Source organism: Microtus oregoni, unplaced genomic scaffold (assembly GCF_018167655.1).
Source record: "Microtus oregoni isolate MIOR12 unplaced genomic scaffold, Mior012 000099F_ref0000060, whole genome shotgun sequence".
NCBI lineage: Eukaryota > Metazoa > Chordata > Mammalia > Rodentia > Cricetidae > Microtus > Microtus oregoni.
In genome coordinates this window covers 1,423,863-1,440,297 of record NW_024544712.1, presented here as the reverse complement: position 1 = coordinate 1,440,297, position 16,435 = coordinate 1,423,863, and the positions used below count along the sequence as shown (strand labels likewise).

Sequence of the window (16,435 nt, the reverse complement as noted above, 5' to 3'; positions counted from 1 at the left end):
ACTTATCACTATGGTGACCAAAGATCGTCCCATTTCCCTTGATCTCCACATGTCCTTCACCCTCCTTCCCAGGGAATACTGAATCCAGCCCCAGGACTTCTCCTGTCTCTGGCTTTCTATGGCTGGACAGGATGCAACCTGGATGCCCATCCTCCCAAAATGGTGATGCAGTGGGAAGCAATGACTGCATCTGCTGAGTCCCCTGTGGGCTCCCGTGTGCCTCACGGAAATCCCAAGAAGGTGGCTTGTGCTGGGGGACACACTTCTGATGAGGTGGTGAGCGTTCTGTCTGAAGGTAATACATTAAGCAGGGAGGTGCATTTCCTCTTCCACATCTTTTCATTTTTATCTATTTATCCACCCCTTTTAGAAATCGCTCACATTTTAGTGTATGATTGTGTTACCTTTACCTGCATGTATGTCTGTGAACCACATGTGTACCCGGTGCCCATGAAAACCAGAAGGTGGGGTCAGGTCCCCTGGAACTGGAGTTCTGGGTGGTTGTGAGCTGCTGTGTGATGCTGGGAACTAAACATGATTCTTCTAGGAGAACAGCAAGTGCTCTTAACCACTACATGTTCTCCTCATTTTTTAATTTTTTTATTTTTAAAACAGAATCTTACTCTGAAACAGAGGGTCGTCTGTAACATCCAATCCTCCCACCTTAGCTGTTTGAATGGTATTGGAGGAATAGACCACCGTGCCCAGCTAACTGGTTGCAATAATATCCTGGCAGTCTAAGGGGAAATGTTTAAAAACACTCAGTGGCTTAGTTCCCACATGCAAATCGGGATACCCACAGTCACCTGTAACTCCAGGTCCAGGAGAGCTAATGCCCTCTTGTGGTCCGGGTGGGCACATAAACACATGTACTCAAAGATACATATAAATAAAAATAAATCTAAGCGACAATAAACCTAGTTAGGTTCATCAGAACAATCCTGCGCATTCTCAGTTGGTCCACAGAGAATGGGGAGAAACAGCTGATATTAGCTTACTAGAGTGTGACAGTGAAAACTCTTTACACATCGATAAATGTCTTCTGTGGCATAGTGTCCCCTGGGTCAGAAAACGTCTCCTTTGCATTTTGAACATAATGTTTGGGGCGCAAAAACATCCATGTACACACACACACGTGCACACACATACACACACACACACGCACACCACACACACAGACACACGCACACAAACCACACATACCATACACATACCACAGTGCACACACACACGAACACACTCACACACGTGCACACAAGCACACGCACATGCACACCACACATACACACATGCACACATGCATGTACACACACAAATACACGCATGCATGCGTGCACACACACACACACGCCCAATGACAATACACAGCACAGCCCCAACAAAATAATTTGCCTTGTGTCAAACTAGTGGGAAGAGTATTTTCAGGAAAGATGTGTGGAATTGGCTAGAGGAATTCTATCTTCTTTCCTTTTCCTGCTTTTTAAATACACGGAAGGAGGTTCATTCTTGGAACAAGTCTGACTGAGAAAATGTGTAAATAAACCCATGACCTGATCTCCCCAAGGTGCTAATATATAGTTGTATTGGGGAGCCCTAGAGGAAACAGAGAAGCCCTTCTGGCTAGACTGACAAGATGGAGAAACCTTGTGTCTGGGGACTTTTTATTTGTCTGTTCTGGAATGGAACCCAAGGTCTCATTCATGCTGGGCTATTTCTGCAACTCCAGTCACACCCCAGCCCACAGGCTTCTGATACAGCCCAGTAGTTCACGAAGGACAGGGACATACAAGTTCAAACCACTGTCAGCACGCCAAGTTACTGATATGACCTGGGGAAGGAGGCAAAAAGTTGCATCTAGAATTAGTTGTGTGTATTTGAATTCCCATGCTGAAAGCTCAAACAACTGAGCCATTTTGACACTATAATAAAATCCTACAGTAACAATAAACCCCACTACATCTGGTTCCTAAACCCTACCTCTCCCGCCTAGAACAGAATTAACAGGACCCTCCTTGTTTCTATTTCTTCCAACTAGGTGTTGCCCTGGACTGTTGCTCAGAGACCGGAAGTGTTCGAAGTCTTTAAAAATGAAGGAAGGTCCAACGGGAAAATAAACAGGGCCATTGTTCTAATTTTTCTATGCATGTGAATGTTCTGCATATTTCCTATGAATCACATTATACAGTATTTGCCATTTTCTGTCTGACTTCTTAGCCTAAAATCTTGAAGGTTCATTCAGCAGCAAACATCACTACACAGTTCATTTAACTGAGTAATATTTTATTTTTTTATTGATTTTTATTGAGCTCTACATTTTTCTCTTCTCCCCTCCCTGCCTCTCCCCTTCCCTTCAGCCCTCCCACAAGGTCCCCATACTCCCAACTTACTCAGGAGATCTTGTCTTTTTCTAATTCCCATGTAGATTAGATCCATGTATATCTCTCTTAGGATCCTCATTATTGTCTAAGTTTTCTGGGATTGTGGTTTGTAGGCTGGTTTTCTTTGCTTTATGTTTAAAAACAATATTTTATTTTTAACAACTCCCGTTGACTGTAAAGAACTCCAGCAGACCATGCATTAGGAATGGTGTGCCTTTGCAGCAGTGATCATAAACACTGCCCTCATAGTTTATCGTACACATTTAAAACAGTTCAAATTATTCTTATATTGAATTAATACAACAGTCATTAAAAGTACTGACTTGAGAAAAGGATTGGAGGAACAGGAAAGCAAATGAAAGCAAAATAATTTCTGGTGTGGGACAATGTTCTATATTCTGTCAATTATGTTTTAAATAAACACTGATTGACCAGTAGCCAGGCAGGAAGTATAGGTGGGACAACCAGACAGGAAGTAGAGGTGGGTCAATGAGAACAGGAGAATATTGGGAAGAAGGACGTCCTAGTGTGTAATTGTGACCCAGCCACAGAAGAAGCAAGAAGTGACCGCCTCACCGAATAAGGTACCGAGCCAAGTGGCTAGTATAGACAAAAATAATGGGCTAGTATAAGTTATAAGAGTTAATAAGAAGCCTGAGCTAATGGGCCAATTCGTTTATGATTAATGTAGACCTCTGTGTGACTTCATTGGGACTTAACAATTGTGGGAACCGGGCAGGACAGAAACTCAGACAACAAATGGTGCCCATGAGGACAACTGATCCACATAAAGTCTGAGAAAGCTTGGGAAGTAATTCTAGACATAAAATAATAGAGTTAAGCATGGCTTATTGATAGCAGCACTCTCCTGAGTGGGCTCTGCTTGCTAGAGGCAAGCACTCTCATTTAAGAGACGCTTCCTGACTAGCTTTAGCTGTAAAACCTTGCAGCTCTTTGAAGAAGTCCTGTCATGAAATACTTAAATGGTGTTGATAAAAACCTGACCACATGCTTTTTGGTTTTCAGCTGCAGCAGCAAAAAAGCCACACTGTTTTAAAATGCCGGCTTTCTGGGCCATTCTGCCAGTGCAAACTCGGACTCTTTCAGGAAGGAGGCCTGGCTATAGAGCATTTGACTGTGGTTTGTGAGCAGACTGCTGCAGTTTGCTTGGTGGCAGGGATCTTGAAACACCACAGAGTCGTGGCAATAAACATGGCTATAAACATGGCTACAGCCGGTACCTCCCCTATGAGGCTAGAATCTCAGAAAACTAAAGAATGGGCTGGATCCAGCCATCAAAGCCACAGCTTTAATTCTAGCCATATTGCCTAGCAAATTAAAGACTCATGTGGTCAGATAAAGAGAGATATATGGTAAAGAGAGAGTCAAAGGTGAAGAAAACCTCTTAATGTTTTACAGTGTGTTAAAAATATATGCAGGCGCCGGGCGGTGGTGGCGCACGCCTTTAATCCCAGCACTCGGGAGGCAGAGGCAGGCGGACCTCTGTGAGTTCGAGACCAGCCTGGTCTACAAGAGCTAGTTCCAGGACAGGCTCCAAAACCACAGAGAAACCCTGTCTCGAAAAACCATATATATATATATATATATATATATATATATATATATATATATATATACATACATACATACAGGCATGGGAGAGAAAAGAAAAGGGTTAAAGTCCTTAAAAAAGAAAAAAAGAGTAGTTGGGTGTGGTTGCACACATCTTTAATCCCAACACTTGGGAGACAGAGGCAGGCAGATATCTGTGAGTTCAAGGACAGCCTAGTCTACAAAGGGAGTTCTAGGACAGCCAAAGATACACAGAGAACCTGACTCAAAAGGCCAAAAATTAAAAGTAAAAATAAAAGAAATAGAGGTTTAAATAAAGCCACATAAAGATGAAAAATACACAGAGAGTCTTGATACTGTATGTTATTATGCTCTCTTTGAATTGTTTGAATGCTGAGGAAGGAGCAACAGCTGCTAAAAGATATTTGTTTTTAAATGCTGATGAACTAATCCAAGATAGGTATTTTGAAAAATGCCTTGACTTCAAAATTGAAATCAAAAGATATGTTACTTTGGAAAAGAGGTTTTGCTTTTGTTTCCACAGAAAATGAGAGGCTATGGATTTATTCTGAGTTAAGAAAAAAATCAGGTTTGATCAAGGAAGACCACCTGAGAAATCTCCAGTAGGAACAGATAGCCCAGATGTCTGAGTTCTACATCCAGAACAGATTCAAGACTGATGCCTGAGATGATCAAGCCTCATAGGATAATCCAGTCAGGACTTGATCATAATTCCAAATTTTCTTTAGGTCCCCATAAGATTATCAGTGCCCCCAATAAGCAGGAAGTAGCCTGAAGAACTAAGCCCACATTCTCAAAAAATGGACTATGGATATTTTCCTTTGTTTCCAATGTTGGTTACAAGTTGTTATGGCTAATGGTCAGGAGAAAAGCTAAAGAAAGGATATTAGATTCAGAGTTCTTGTTTTTAAAAAAATAGGGGGAAATGCTGTAGGACAATGGTCTGTTTCCTATCAATTATATTTTAAATAAACGCTGATTGGCCAGTAGCCAGGCAGGAAGTATCGGCGGGACAACCACTCAGGAAGTAGAGGTGGGTCGATGAGAACAGGAGAATTCTGGGAAGAAGGAAGTCCTTTTGGGCATCCTGTCCTAGCTGCAGAAGAAGCAAGATGTAACTGCCCCACTGAATAAGGTTCTGAGCCACATGGCTAACACAGATAAGAATAATGGGCTAATATAAGTTGTAAGCGTTAATAAGAAGCCTGAGATACTGGGCCAATCAGTTTATAACCAATGTAGACCTCTGTGTGATTTCTTTGGGACTTAACAACTGCGGGGACCAGGCAGGACAGAAACCTCGGACAACACATTGGGTGATGGATGGTACTGTGAATGAGGTAGCAGGACTGATGGTGAGGGCTGGGCAACTGGTGAAGAACAAGGCAGGACTGAGAAAAGAGATGTGCCAAATGGTGTGCCTGAGGTTGGAGCTGAGGGAAGGGGTCGGTCAGAAGGTTAGTGGAGGGCTAACTTTGGGTTTTGATGGTTAGAGTTGGAACTTTGGGTGAGAGTTGGGCCTGAGTGTGTCAGGGAAGAGTGTTGTGGTGTGTTGCCAGTCTGAGGGTCAGGAGAAAGGCAGCAAGTAAAGCTCATGACTGATTGTGAGTGGTTGGGGCTAAGAGTGAGGGAGCTGTGCAAGGAAAATGATGGGTGGGGCTACGGCAAATTGGTGGGGCTGAGCAGTGAGTGGACAGGATATGCATAGAAGTGAGGAGGAGGGACTGTGGGGTATTGGATCAGAACACTGCAAGATGGGACATAAGCCAACCTGAATTGAACTGTGATTAGGGGCAGTAGAGGGGAACCCTGAACAGGGGCTGAGTGGTTGTGGGGTGGGTTGTCTAATGAGCACAGAAACAGGAGAGGGGGCTTCCTGTGAGAGTGTGGGAAGAGGGAAAGCAGGTACATAAAGGGTGTGGCACATTTTGGTTACAGGGCCAGGTGCACTATCTGGACAATATTTGGGGGTGTGTGTGTGACAGGGCAGGTCCCTTGAAGGTGTCACATGTCAGAACATGACTGAGGAGGGGAGTTTCTGCTCTGGGGGACATCAGAGCTGAGGTGTCCACTCTGACTTTACCATGATTCACAAGCACACCCTAACTAATCAGGATAGTGCAGAGGAGCAGGGTCACCTGCAGTCTTGGGAATGCTGTTCTTTTAGAGTGCCATTCACATCCAGGATACTACATGCTTATTTGTGCCTCTGTTCACCCAGGTGCAGGAAACATGAGAAACCAGGCTCCCTTTCATGGATTGCAGAAGGGAAGAAAGTATATGGGGTAGAGCTTAGCTTCTGGATTTACAACAGTCCCGGGGAGGTCATTTGACATAGGACAGGGGCTCTGGAGATGATAGGCAACCCTTGGACCTGAGAAAGATTTCAGGTGTCACTGGCTGCAGAGCTATGATGTCATGAAGACCACAGGTTTGGTACAGGGATGGCTTTAGCAGACTTGAGGACCAAACAAGACAGGGACAGAGCCAGCAGTAGTCTTCTGTGTATTCTATCCTGTCCATGAATGGTCTCCCTTGTCATCCAACTGATCCTCCTGCTAGGCCACCAGGAAGTCATATTCCTCCACTTCATACTTTTCCCAGTCCTGATCCAGGTCCATGGCTATCAGGTTTCTTTGTGATTGTGCAAGTGGTGGTACAGCATCCAGACTGGAGGATGGGATAACAGGGAGGGTGGCCCCAAAGGGGGCCAAAAAAGAGAGACCCCAATGTTCACCTGCAGGACTGAAACTTGCTCTCTTTACTACTGGTACAGATAAATATAGATGTCAAAGATGTTGAAAAAGATGTTGGTGAGCTTGCTGCACTTCGGGTCCCACAGCATGATCATGCCTGTGTGATGGAGATGATCAGGACCTGGGAACTTGGGGAGGCAGTAGGAGGTGGCCATGTGTGTCCTGGATTTCCAGGCTTGCCTATGCACTGCAGCTTCACCAGGTAGAGCATGTGGCACATATTGTTCAGGAAGGACAGAACCTCAATTACCCTGGCATCCAGAAGTCTGATATACTCCTCTTATAAATACTACAGCTAGAACATGGACTATACATGTTCACCATCCAGATCCATTCAGTGTTATCAGTACACTATGCTAACACAGTGCACATGTAAATCTGGCCACAATCATGGGTCATGGTCACTGGCAAGGGATGTAAACTACAGGATACAGCAATGACACTTGAGATATATCAGCCAACTTATGAGAATTAATTACGGCAGATACCTGAATATAGCCTTGCTTGAAGGAGTTCACAAGATAAAATGAAGTGAACGGACAAAAAATGCTGTATAGACAGTATAAAGGAAGACTGTGGAACCTTGGTCATGATAATAACACTAGCATCTAATACTGTCTAGAATTAGAACAACTGGAGAACCACCATAAACTGGCTGTCCATGCATACCTAACCCTTTCCAGAGCAAAAATGGTGATGATAATAATGATTACAAGGAGTCAGACTGTGATATTATAACTGTTGCTTTGCAAGTCCAGTAGGAACCTATCAGCTCATAGGAAGAGCCCAAAAATCAGGGAGCAGCTAAAATGCGGTGGTTTCATTGGCGGTTTTAGTACCATGTATGTGTGTCCTCTATAACCTTCAGTGACTGCTTATTTAAAACTGCTAATGAGGGTATTGCCAAATCCATTGACAATGCCCTTGCAGCTGGCACTATTTACCAAGTCACATAAACCTAATCTTACTAAATACAATCTTTGGAAAACCTTTATGATGACTTTTTGGTGGGTATTTTCTACATTAACAATTAAAACTATGAATGTAGTAATTAACAGCCTCCAAGGTAACTAACTGGCAAGTTGTAAATTTTCCAATGTTACTTTTCTTCAGCTGTGTTTTGAAGGCGTAAGTCACAAACAATGCCACACCAATTTGGGGTTATGATTATTAGGGTGGTATTTATTTAAAGGGAAAAAAACTTACAGATCACTGTCCCAGGCAACAGCCCTCTACGCAACCAGGAAAAGGAGTCTAGTCGCCGGCGGAGCAGGAAGTGAAGAGAGAGAGGAGAGGGAAGTGGCCGCTTTTTTAAAGGGAAAGAGACCACGCCCCAATGGGCTGGTATCTCAGCGGTGATAGGCTGGAGGAGTGGGAGGACCTCTTGCAACAGTGTTTTAGTAAGTGTTACAGCTCAGATGGTATTCTGGCAATAGGGGGATAAGGAATACCATGAAATAACAGGTTGCTACAAACCTAAAACAGGAGATTTAATGGGAGGGATAAAAATAGTAGGATGAATCTGTGTGCTAGGAAAGGAAACAGGAGAGAATTGAAAAAAATGAAGGATTTATATGAAGTTTCCTTGGAAGAGCTGTACCTTTTCATGGTGCAGCTTTCCAGTGTACAGATTGGTGTGATTTCTAGTCCAGAGCTTTGGTTTAATTCAGTAGGGCAGGGGCTAGAATGGAGGCCAAGTGTTGCCATTAGGACAGTTAGAGTGTTCTATGTGTGAAACCTGGCAGTTGGGGGTCCTAAGTTTTGGGGTTCTGCCCATTATTGTACCTCAAAATGCCTGGAGGTTTTAAGACATTTCACAGACTAGACAGAGACTGATGTGTGAGCTATTTCCTCAAAAGTGCAGGTACCCAACTTATTTTATCTAATATCTGAAAACACATGTCCCTGCTATTCTGGTCTCTGCCCATGCATTTGAATTCTTCCACATATGTTTACTTTTATATTTTGAAGACCAGATTATGATTGTTTATTTCCCCTTTATTTTGCCGTCTCCACTACCTCCTATTTACCTCTGCTTAGTCTCTGCACTCTGGACAAAATTATACCAGTGAAAACATGATTCTGATTGCCTTAACAAAAGCTTACAAATCTGACGATCGATGTTTTCAAATATATATGAGACACTGAAGGAGACCTTCACACGGTTCCATAGTAGGCCAGTATTCCTTTTGAAGACACATGGTAATCATAGCTGGATTAATGTGTATCACAATTTCTAATATAATGTATAAAATATCTGGATTAAGAAGTCTGTGACTCAGGTAACTTCAAAAGACAGGCAACCATGTGCACAGCAACTTATTAGACAATTGAATTTCATAGGCTACTTTTGGTGAGGTCTCAGAAGAAGTTGACATGCAGAGATTAAACATCTGGCTTTTTGTTTTTAAGCGGAAGTGTGCTGACTAAAGGAAGGACACATACACATTATTTCCATTCTGGAGATGTGACATCTGGAGTATATGAGCTACATCTAAATGCTCATCAATCTGTCATAATGTCATAGCTACAGTGTCACTTCCCTTCGTGCTTTAATGCAGTCATAGAAGTTTTTTTTAGAAAAAAATAACGATAATTATAATTCGCTAAGAGTTGTATCCTTAGTATAATTAAATTAGTGTCTAATATGTGGGTCAATGATGTGTGGAGTTTGTTTAGAATTTGGAGATGTATTAGACTATGACAGGCTGTAAAATCCTAACTGCTGCCTGGAAACCCCAGTTTTATGCTCTCTGCTAATATGAAAGGCCCAAGATGCAGGGAGCAGCTGAGATATAGTGTTTCTTATGGAGGATTTAGCATCATCACATATAGGTGTCTTATGCTATTTTGTGGCTCCCTTAACTAAGAACCGTGCTTCCGTGCTCCCCCATCCAACCTTCCTTCATCCCAATCCTCCCCCTTCCCCAAGCTCCCCCCATTTTCCCCCTCTCCCCCCTCTCTCCCCATCTCCCCTTACCCCCATCCCACCCCACCCCCAAGATCTCAATTTTCTCCCCGGCAATTTTGTCTACTTCCCATAGCCAAGAGGACAACTATATGCTTTTCCTTTGGTTCACCTTCTTACTTAGCTTCTTTGGGATCACCAAGTGTAGACTCCATGACCCTTGTTTATGGCTAGAAACCAATTATGAGTGAGTACATCCCATGTTCATCTTTTTGGGTCTGGGATACCTCACTCAGGATAGTGTTTTCTATTTCCATCCATTTGCATGCAAAATTTGAGAAGTCATTGTTTTTTAACGCAACATAGTACTCACAGACAAAGGCCTGATCTCCAAAATATATAGAGAACTCAGGAAACTAGACTTTAAAATGCTAATTAACCCAATTAAAAAATGGGAATGCAATCTTGTGCAACCACTTTGGAAATCGGTGTTTCGGTTTCTCAGGAAATTCGGGATCAACTTACCCCTGGACCCAGCAATACCACTCCTGGGAATATACCCAAGAGATGCCCTATCACATGACAAGAGCATTTGTTCAACTATGTTCATAGCAGTATTATTTGTAATAGCCAGAACCTGGAAACAACCTAGATGCCCTTCAATGGCATAGCGGGCAGGCTATGGGAACAAAGGAGCTACCGGCCACCCGTTTGTCCTCCCGGTTCGGATTCGGTCCCAGCGTCCTAGCAGGCTGGGCAGGGAGGCGCTATGCCCCAAAGGAGGGAGAGAGGGAGGGAGACAGGGGTTGTGGGGATCTGGATGTAAGCTGAATGGGATAGAAATAGAGAGGCGGTTTGGGCAGTATAGCCCCTATAGGATGGCCTGGAAGTGTGGGCGGGCTGAGGTATGTTCCCAGCTGCTGCAGCACTCACTCACCACAATGATGTTTCACTCGGTGCCCAGATCGAAACTCCGCGCTGCTTGGTTAGCTCGCGAACAAAGGGCCCACCCCGCTCGCTGCGGGCAGGCTATGGGAACAAAGGAGCTACCGGCCACCCCTTTGTCCTCCCTGTTCGGATTCGGTCCCAGCGTCCTAGCAGGCTGGGCAGGGAGGCTCTATGCCCCAAAGGAGGGAGAGAGGGAGGGAGACAGGGGGTGTGGGGATCTGGATGTAAGCTGATTGGGATAGAAATAGAGAGGCGGTTTGGGCAGTATAGCCCCTGTAGGATGGCCTGGAAGTGTGGGCGGGCTCCATATCCATTCTCTTAACCTGTGTCTTTTTATAGGTGAATTGAGTCCATTGATATTAAGTGATATTAATGACCAGTGGTTGTTAACTCTGGTTTTTTTCTGGTGGTAGAGTTTCTGTGTTTCCCTTCTTTGAGTTGTTCTGGTGGAGGGTTGTCAGATGCTTGTGTTATTATGGGTGTTGTTGGCTTCCTTATTTTGTGATTTTCCTTCTAGTATCTGTAAGGCTGGGTTTGTGGCAACGTATTGTTTAAATCTGTTTTTGTCCTGGAATATCTTGTTTTCTCCATGGATGGTGAATGCAAGCTTTGTTGGGTATAGTAGTATGGGCTTTCATGTGTGGTCTCTTAGTGTCTGCAGCACATCTATCCAAGACCTCTGGCTTTCATGCTTTCCATTGAGAAGTCAGGTGTAATTCTGATAGGTTTACCTTTATATGTTACTTGACCTTTTTCCTTTGCAGCTCTTAAAATTTGTTCTTTATCCTGTATGTTTTGTGTTTCGATTATTATATGACAAGGGGATGCTTTTTTTTTGATCTAGTCTATTTGGTGTTCTTTATGCTTCTTGTACCTTCATAGGAGTATCCTTCTTTAGGTTGGGAAAGTTTTCTTCTATAATTTTGTTGAATATATTTTCTGGGATTTTGAGCTGGAATTCTTCTTCTTCTACTACCCCTAATATTCTTAGGTTTGGTCTTTTCATGGTGTCCCAGATTTTCTGGATGCTTTGTGTTAATAATTTGTTAGATTTGCTGTTTTCTTTGATCAGTACTTTTATTTCTTCTATAGTATCTTCAACATATGAGATTCTTTCTTCTAGCTCTTGTAATCTGTTGGTTATACTTTTCTCTGTAGTTTCTGTTCATTTACCCAGATTTTCCATATCCTGCCATCTCTCGTTTTGTGTTTTCTTCATTGCCTCCATTTCAGTTTTCAAGCCTTGAACTGTTTCCATTACTTGTTTGGTTGCTTTTGCTTGGTTTTCTTGGATATCTTTGAGGCATTTATTCATTTCTTCAAATTTTTTGTTAGTCTTCTCATCCATTTCTTTAAAGAAGTTTTTCACATGCTGTTTAATGGTCTCTTATCACTTTCATGTTACGCTTAAAGTCTATTTCTTCTACTTCTCCTGGATTAGGTTGTTCAAGTCTTCCTGTTGTACGTTTGTTGAATTCTGGTGTTATCATGTTGTTTTTCAGATTGTTGGAGGAATTCTTGCATTGGTGCCTGCCTATCTCTTCCTTCAAATGCTGTTATGAGAGTCTTGGCAGCCTGGTCCAATCTTTGCTGTGGCTAACTGTGTACTTGGGGGTTTGTCTTGGTCTGCCCTCTCTTAGGTCCCCTCAGCACTGGAGTTGACTCTCAGTTTCTCTCCACCCTGAAGTAGGTTGTGGTGGTGCATCCCTCTTAATGGATCTGCTGGTACTGGATCAGGGCCATCGCTGAGGAAGGACCTCTCAGACAAAAGGGTAGATGCCAGCTTGGTGGAGCAAAGAAAGCCCTGCAGCCTTGCACTCATCACTGTGTCCCCAGACCCTCAGCCCTGAAGCAGGCTGAGTTGGGGGATCCTAGGACCGCGCAGATGAATAAGGGTGCTTGGGGGCAAGCTGGGGTAGGGTATGTAGAGAATGCTGGTAGCTGGGGAGAAGCTCTACTGAATGACCAGAGAGTTTAAGCGATTGGAGTGTGCCTGTGCTCCCTTCCTGGGGCATCTGGACGGCCAGGAGTGGACACACTTACCCCTCTGCATGGATCGACTGGTACTGGATCAGGGCCAATAATAAAGTCTTTAAAGAAAGTAAAATAATAAAAAAGAATAAGCTACTTAGAGATGGGAAATACATAGAGCATCTTGATCTTGTATGTTATTGTGTTGTCTTTGTTTTTTTTTCTTTGATTGATGGTAAGCAAACAACAGCCACATGGAGACAAGGGACTGTAAAAGGGACTACTGAAATAAACCAGCCTAGAAGCTTTAAGACTAACTTAACTTCAAAATACAAGTCAAAAATGTTATGGTGGGGAAGAGGTTATACTTTTGTTTACACAGAAAATGAAAAGCTGTGGATTCATTCAAGGTTGGCAGAGATAAGATCTGATCAAGGAAGCCCCCCCCCTTGAAAATCTGACTACAGACAAGAAGAGTTGCCAGTCAGACATGGAGGAATCAGTAAAGCAATATGGGAAGTAAATAGTAAAGTAATAATGCCATAAGGCAAAAATAAATTAATAGAAATGGATTAAGTTATAAGAGCTAGTTAGAATAATCCTAAGCTATTGGAAGACCTTTCATAATAAATAATAAGTCTTTGTGTGTTATTTGGGAGCTGGCAGGCAGGACAAAAAGTCCATCTACAAGTCTGCCTGTCAGTTACATTCCTTTCTTTAAATGTTTTCACATCCTAAATTCTGAAGGCCATGATCATATCTTCAGAAATTGCCAACAAACTTTAGCAGGCAAGAGTACTGGTGAAATGTAAGTTGCTTAAATAAACACGGCAAATACAAGGTGAAAGGTTTGTAAGTAAACTGGCAAATCAGTACAGAAAATAAACCAGATTCTTGTGCGGAGACACCTAAGTACTCATATCTCTGGAGAGTAGAGTTGAACATCTTAGCCTAGTGCCCATAGATGTGAGCAGGGGATGTCAGATCCTCTGAAACTAGAGCAGCTACAGATGGTTGTGAGCCACCATATGAGTGCTGGAAACTGAGCCATGGTCCTATGTAAGATCAACAAGTGCACTTAATTGTTGAACCATCACTTCAGCCCAATTTCTTTTTTATTTTATTTTATTTTATTTCCTGTTTCTTTCCTTTTTTGAGGCAGGGTCTCATTATATAGCTTTTCCTTGTCTGGAGATTCCTATGTAGAACAGATTGACCTCTAATTTATGTAAATCCATATGCCTTTGCCTCCTGAATACTGAGATTAAAATTGTGCATCACTTTGCCTAGCAATCAGCCTAATTTCTTTTTCTTTTTCATTCATTCATTTATCTCTTTTGTTAATTGTTCTTTGGTTTTTATAGTGGGGATGTCTGTGGACCCACTATAATATAAGAAATAATTTTTCATATGGCGATAGGTTTGCTTTCCTTCTTGGATCTGTTCTAATCCTAAGTAAATCTATAGACAGTCCAGAGTAATACTGTTTTAATTATAAGTTTAGCTACATATTTCTTAAGTGTTTGCTTTGTTCCATTTTCCCAGATGGTGAGGATGAGGCTTGGGTTATGGCAGTCCTACCTTAATATTTAAACTTTTCATAATTCTCTGAAATACTACAAATGACCACCATTGTCTGAATGAATATTTTCTACAAGGCTAACCTGTTTTAATACAACCTTAATTACACTACTAACAGTCATACCTGGAAGATAGAAGATCTCTACTCACCCAGAGAGATGATCCACCTATTACCTGTAAATATTTTTGCTTTCCTCCCATAGGCATTTCTTTGAAGTCACACTGGGCACATTTAAAGAGTATCAGTCCAGAAGGTCTCCTACCTGGGGTTTTCCATTATTTTTATTGTTTTTTTTTTGCTTATTGTTTGTCAAGTTACATATCTCTCAAACACACCTGTTTAACAATGGTAGAGATCTCTATACAACTATAAATTTAAAGGATTTCATCATACATGGATCCCTAATGACTTTTCAATTCTGGGGACTCCATAGCTTCTCTGATCAAGAAGACAGTTACTTATCAGACGAGTTCCATCATCATTTGATCTTGATTGACCTTGTAGAATAAGAGCCAAAATACCGCCTGTCCTTTTTTACCCTCTTATCTGCCATATCCCATGTCCCGGCTCTCTCCACTCCATGCCTACATTTGAATGTATGAATGCTCAGCTTCCTGCTCCTGCTGCCATATTTCCCACTTCTTGCTATGCTTCTCTGCCTCATGGACTTTTATCCCTCTGAAACTGTGGGCCCAAATAAACTCTTCCTTTTTAAAGTTGTCTTTCTTCAGGTGTTTTGTCAGTCTATGGTGACTGAAAATTTTTCTGGGTATAGTAGTCTGGGTTGGCATCCATGGTCTCTTAATGTCTGCATAATGCTTGACCACGACCTTCTGGCTTCTATTGTTTCCATTGAGAAGTCAGGTGTAATTCTGATAGGTCTGCCTTTATATGTTATTTGGCCCTTTTCTTTTGTAGCTCTTAATATTCTTTCTTTATTCTGTATCTTCAGTGTTTTGATTATTATGTGGTAAGGTTTTTTTTTTGTCCAGTTTCTTTGGTGATCTGTAAGATTCTCATACCTTCATAGGGATATCCTTTAGGTTGGGAAAGTTTCTGGGCCTTTGAGCTGGAGTTCTTCTCCTTCTTTCATTCTTAGGTTTTGTTTTTTCTTGGTGTGGGAGATTTCCTGAATATTTTGTGCTAAGCTTTTGATAGATTTAATGTTTTCTTTTACTGGTGAGTCTATTTCATCTATCATATCTTCAATGCTTGAGATTTTCTCTTTCATCTCTTGTATCCTGCTGCTTATGCTTGCATTTGTGGTTCCTGATCGCTTTGCCACATTTTCTATTTCCATGATTCCCTCAGTTTGTGTTTTCTTTATTGCTTTTATTTCAGTTTTCAAGTCTTGAATCCTTTCTTTTACCTGTTTGATTGTTTTTTCTTTGTTTTCTTTAAGACATTTGTTGATTTCTTCCAATTTTTTGTTTGTCTTTTCCTCCATTTCTATGAAGGAATTTTTCATTTCTTCCTTAAGGACCTCAAGAATTCTTCTAAAGTTCTTTTTTATGTCATTTTCTTCTGATTCATCTATATTGAGGTGTTCAAATCTTGCTGTTTTAGAGTCACTAGGTTTTTTTTTTTTTGGTGTCGTGTTGTTCTTTGTGGTGTTGAGTGTGTTCTTACCTCATCTTCTCACCTTTTGCTCTGATTGGTGTAGTTAGAGCTGTGTCTCTAATGATCAATCTTCCAAGTGCTACTGGATCCATGGCTCAGATGGTTACTCCTCATGGTGGATTTGGGGCCACAGTTCCAGTCACCCCAGAGGTCACTCAGCATTCTCGGTGGTTTCTCAGCACTCCTAAAAGTCACTCAGTACTCCTGGAGCTTGCTCTGAAATCCTGAAGGTCAGTTGGTCTTTCTATCATGGAGGTCACTTGCTTGGACCTGCTCCCACAGAGGTTACTGGCCTGGTCCTGGTCTTGCAGAGGTCACTGACATGGGCCTGCTCTGGCAAAGGTCACTGGCTCAGGCCTGCTCTGGCAGAAGTCCCTGGCTTGGGCCTGCTCCCACGGGTATCACTGTCTCTGTGTTATCATTTTTATTAAATTCTAGGTATTTGAAATTTTCTTTCTTAATTTCTTTCTTGACCCAACTTTCACTCGGTAGTGTGTTGTTCTAGTTTACACGAGTTTATGTAGTTTCTATTCTTATTGATATCAAGTTTTATTCTATTGTGCCTTGGTGGAATGTAAGGTATTATTTCAATTTCCTTAATTTGTTGAGACTTCATGTCGTAATTTGTTCTTCTTGTGGACTGGGGGAAGAATGCTTAACAGAACTGAAAGAATTAAAA

The 16,435-nt window shown here is 42.1% G+C and overlaps 1 protein-coding gene across 1 annotated transcript in view; it reads left to right on the top strand.

The window, feature by feature from the left end:
* The window catches only part of LOC121443099 (G-protein coupled receptor 143-like), a 151,331-nt gene extending 149,205 nt beyond the window's left edge, over positions 1-2,126 (top strand). The window contains exons 8-9 of the mRNA XM_041644785.1: positions 73-295; positions 2,036-2,126. Coding sequence (XP_041500719.1) covers positions 73-295; positions 2,036-2,085 — 273 coding nt within the window. The 3' untranslated portion in view covers positions 2,086-2,126. The remainder of the gene's footprint in view (positions 1-72; positions 296-2,035) is intronic.
* Positions 2,127-16,435: the final 14,309 nt, after the last annotated feature.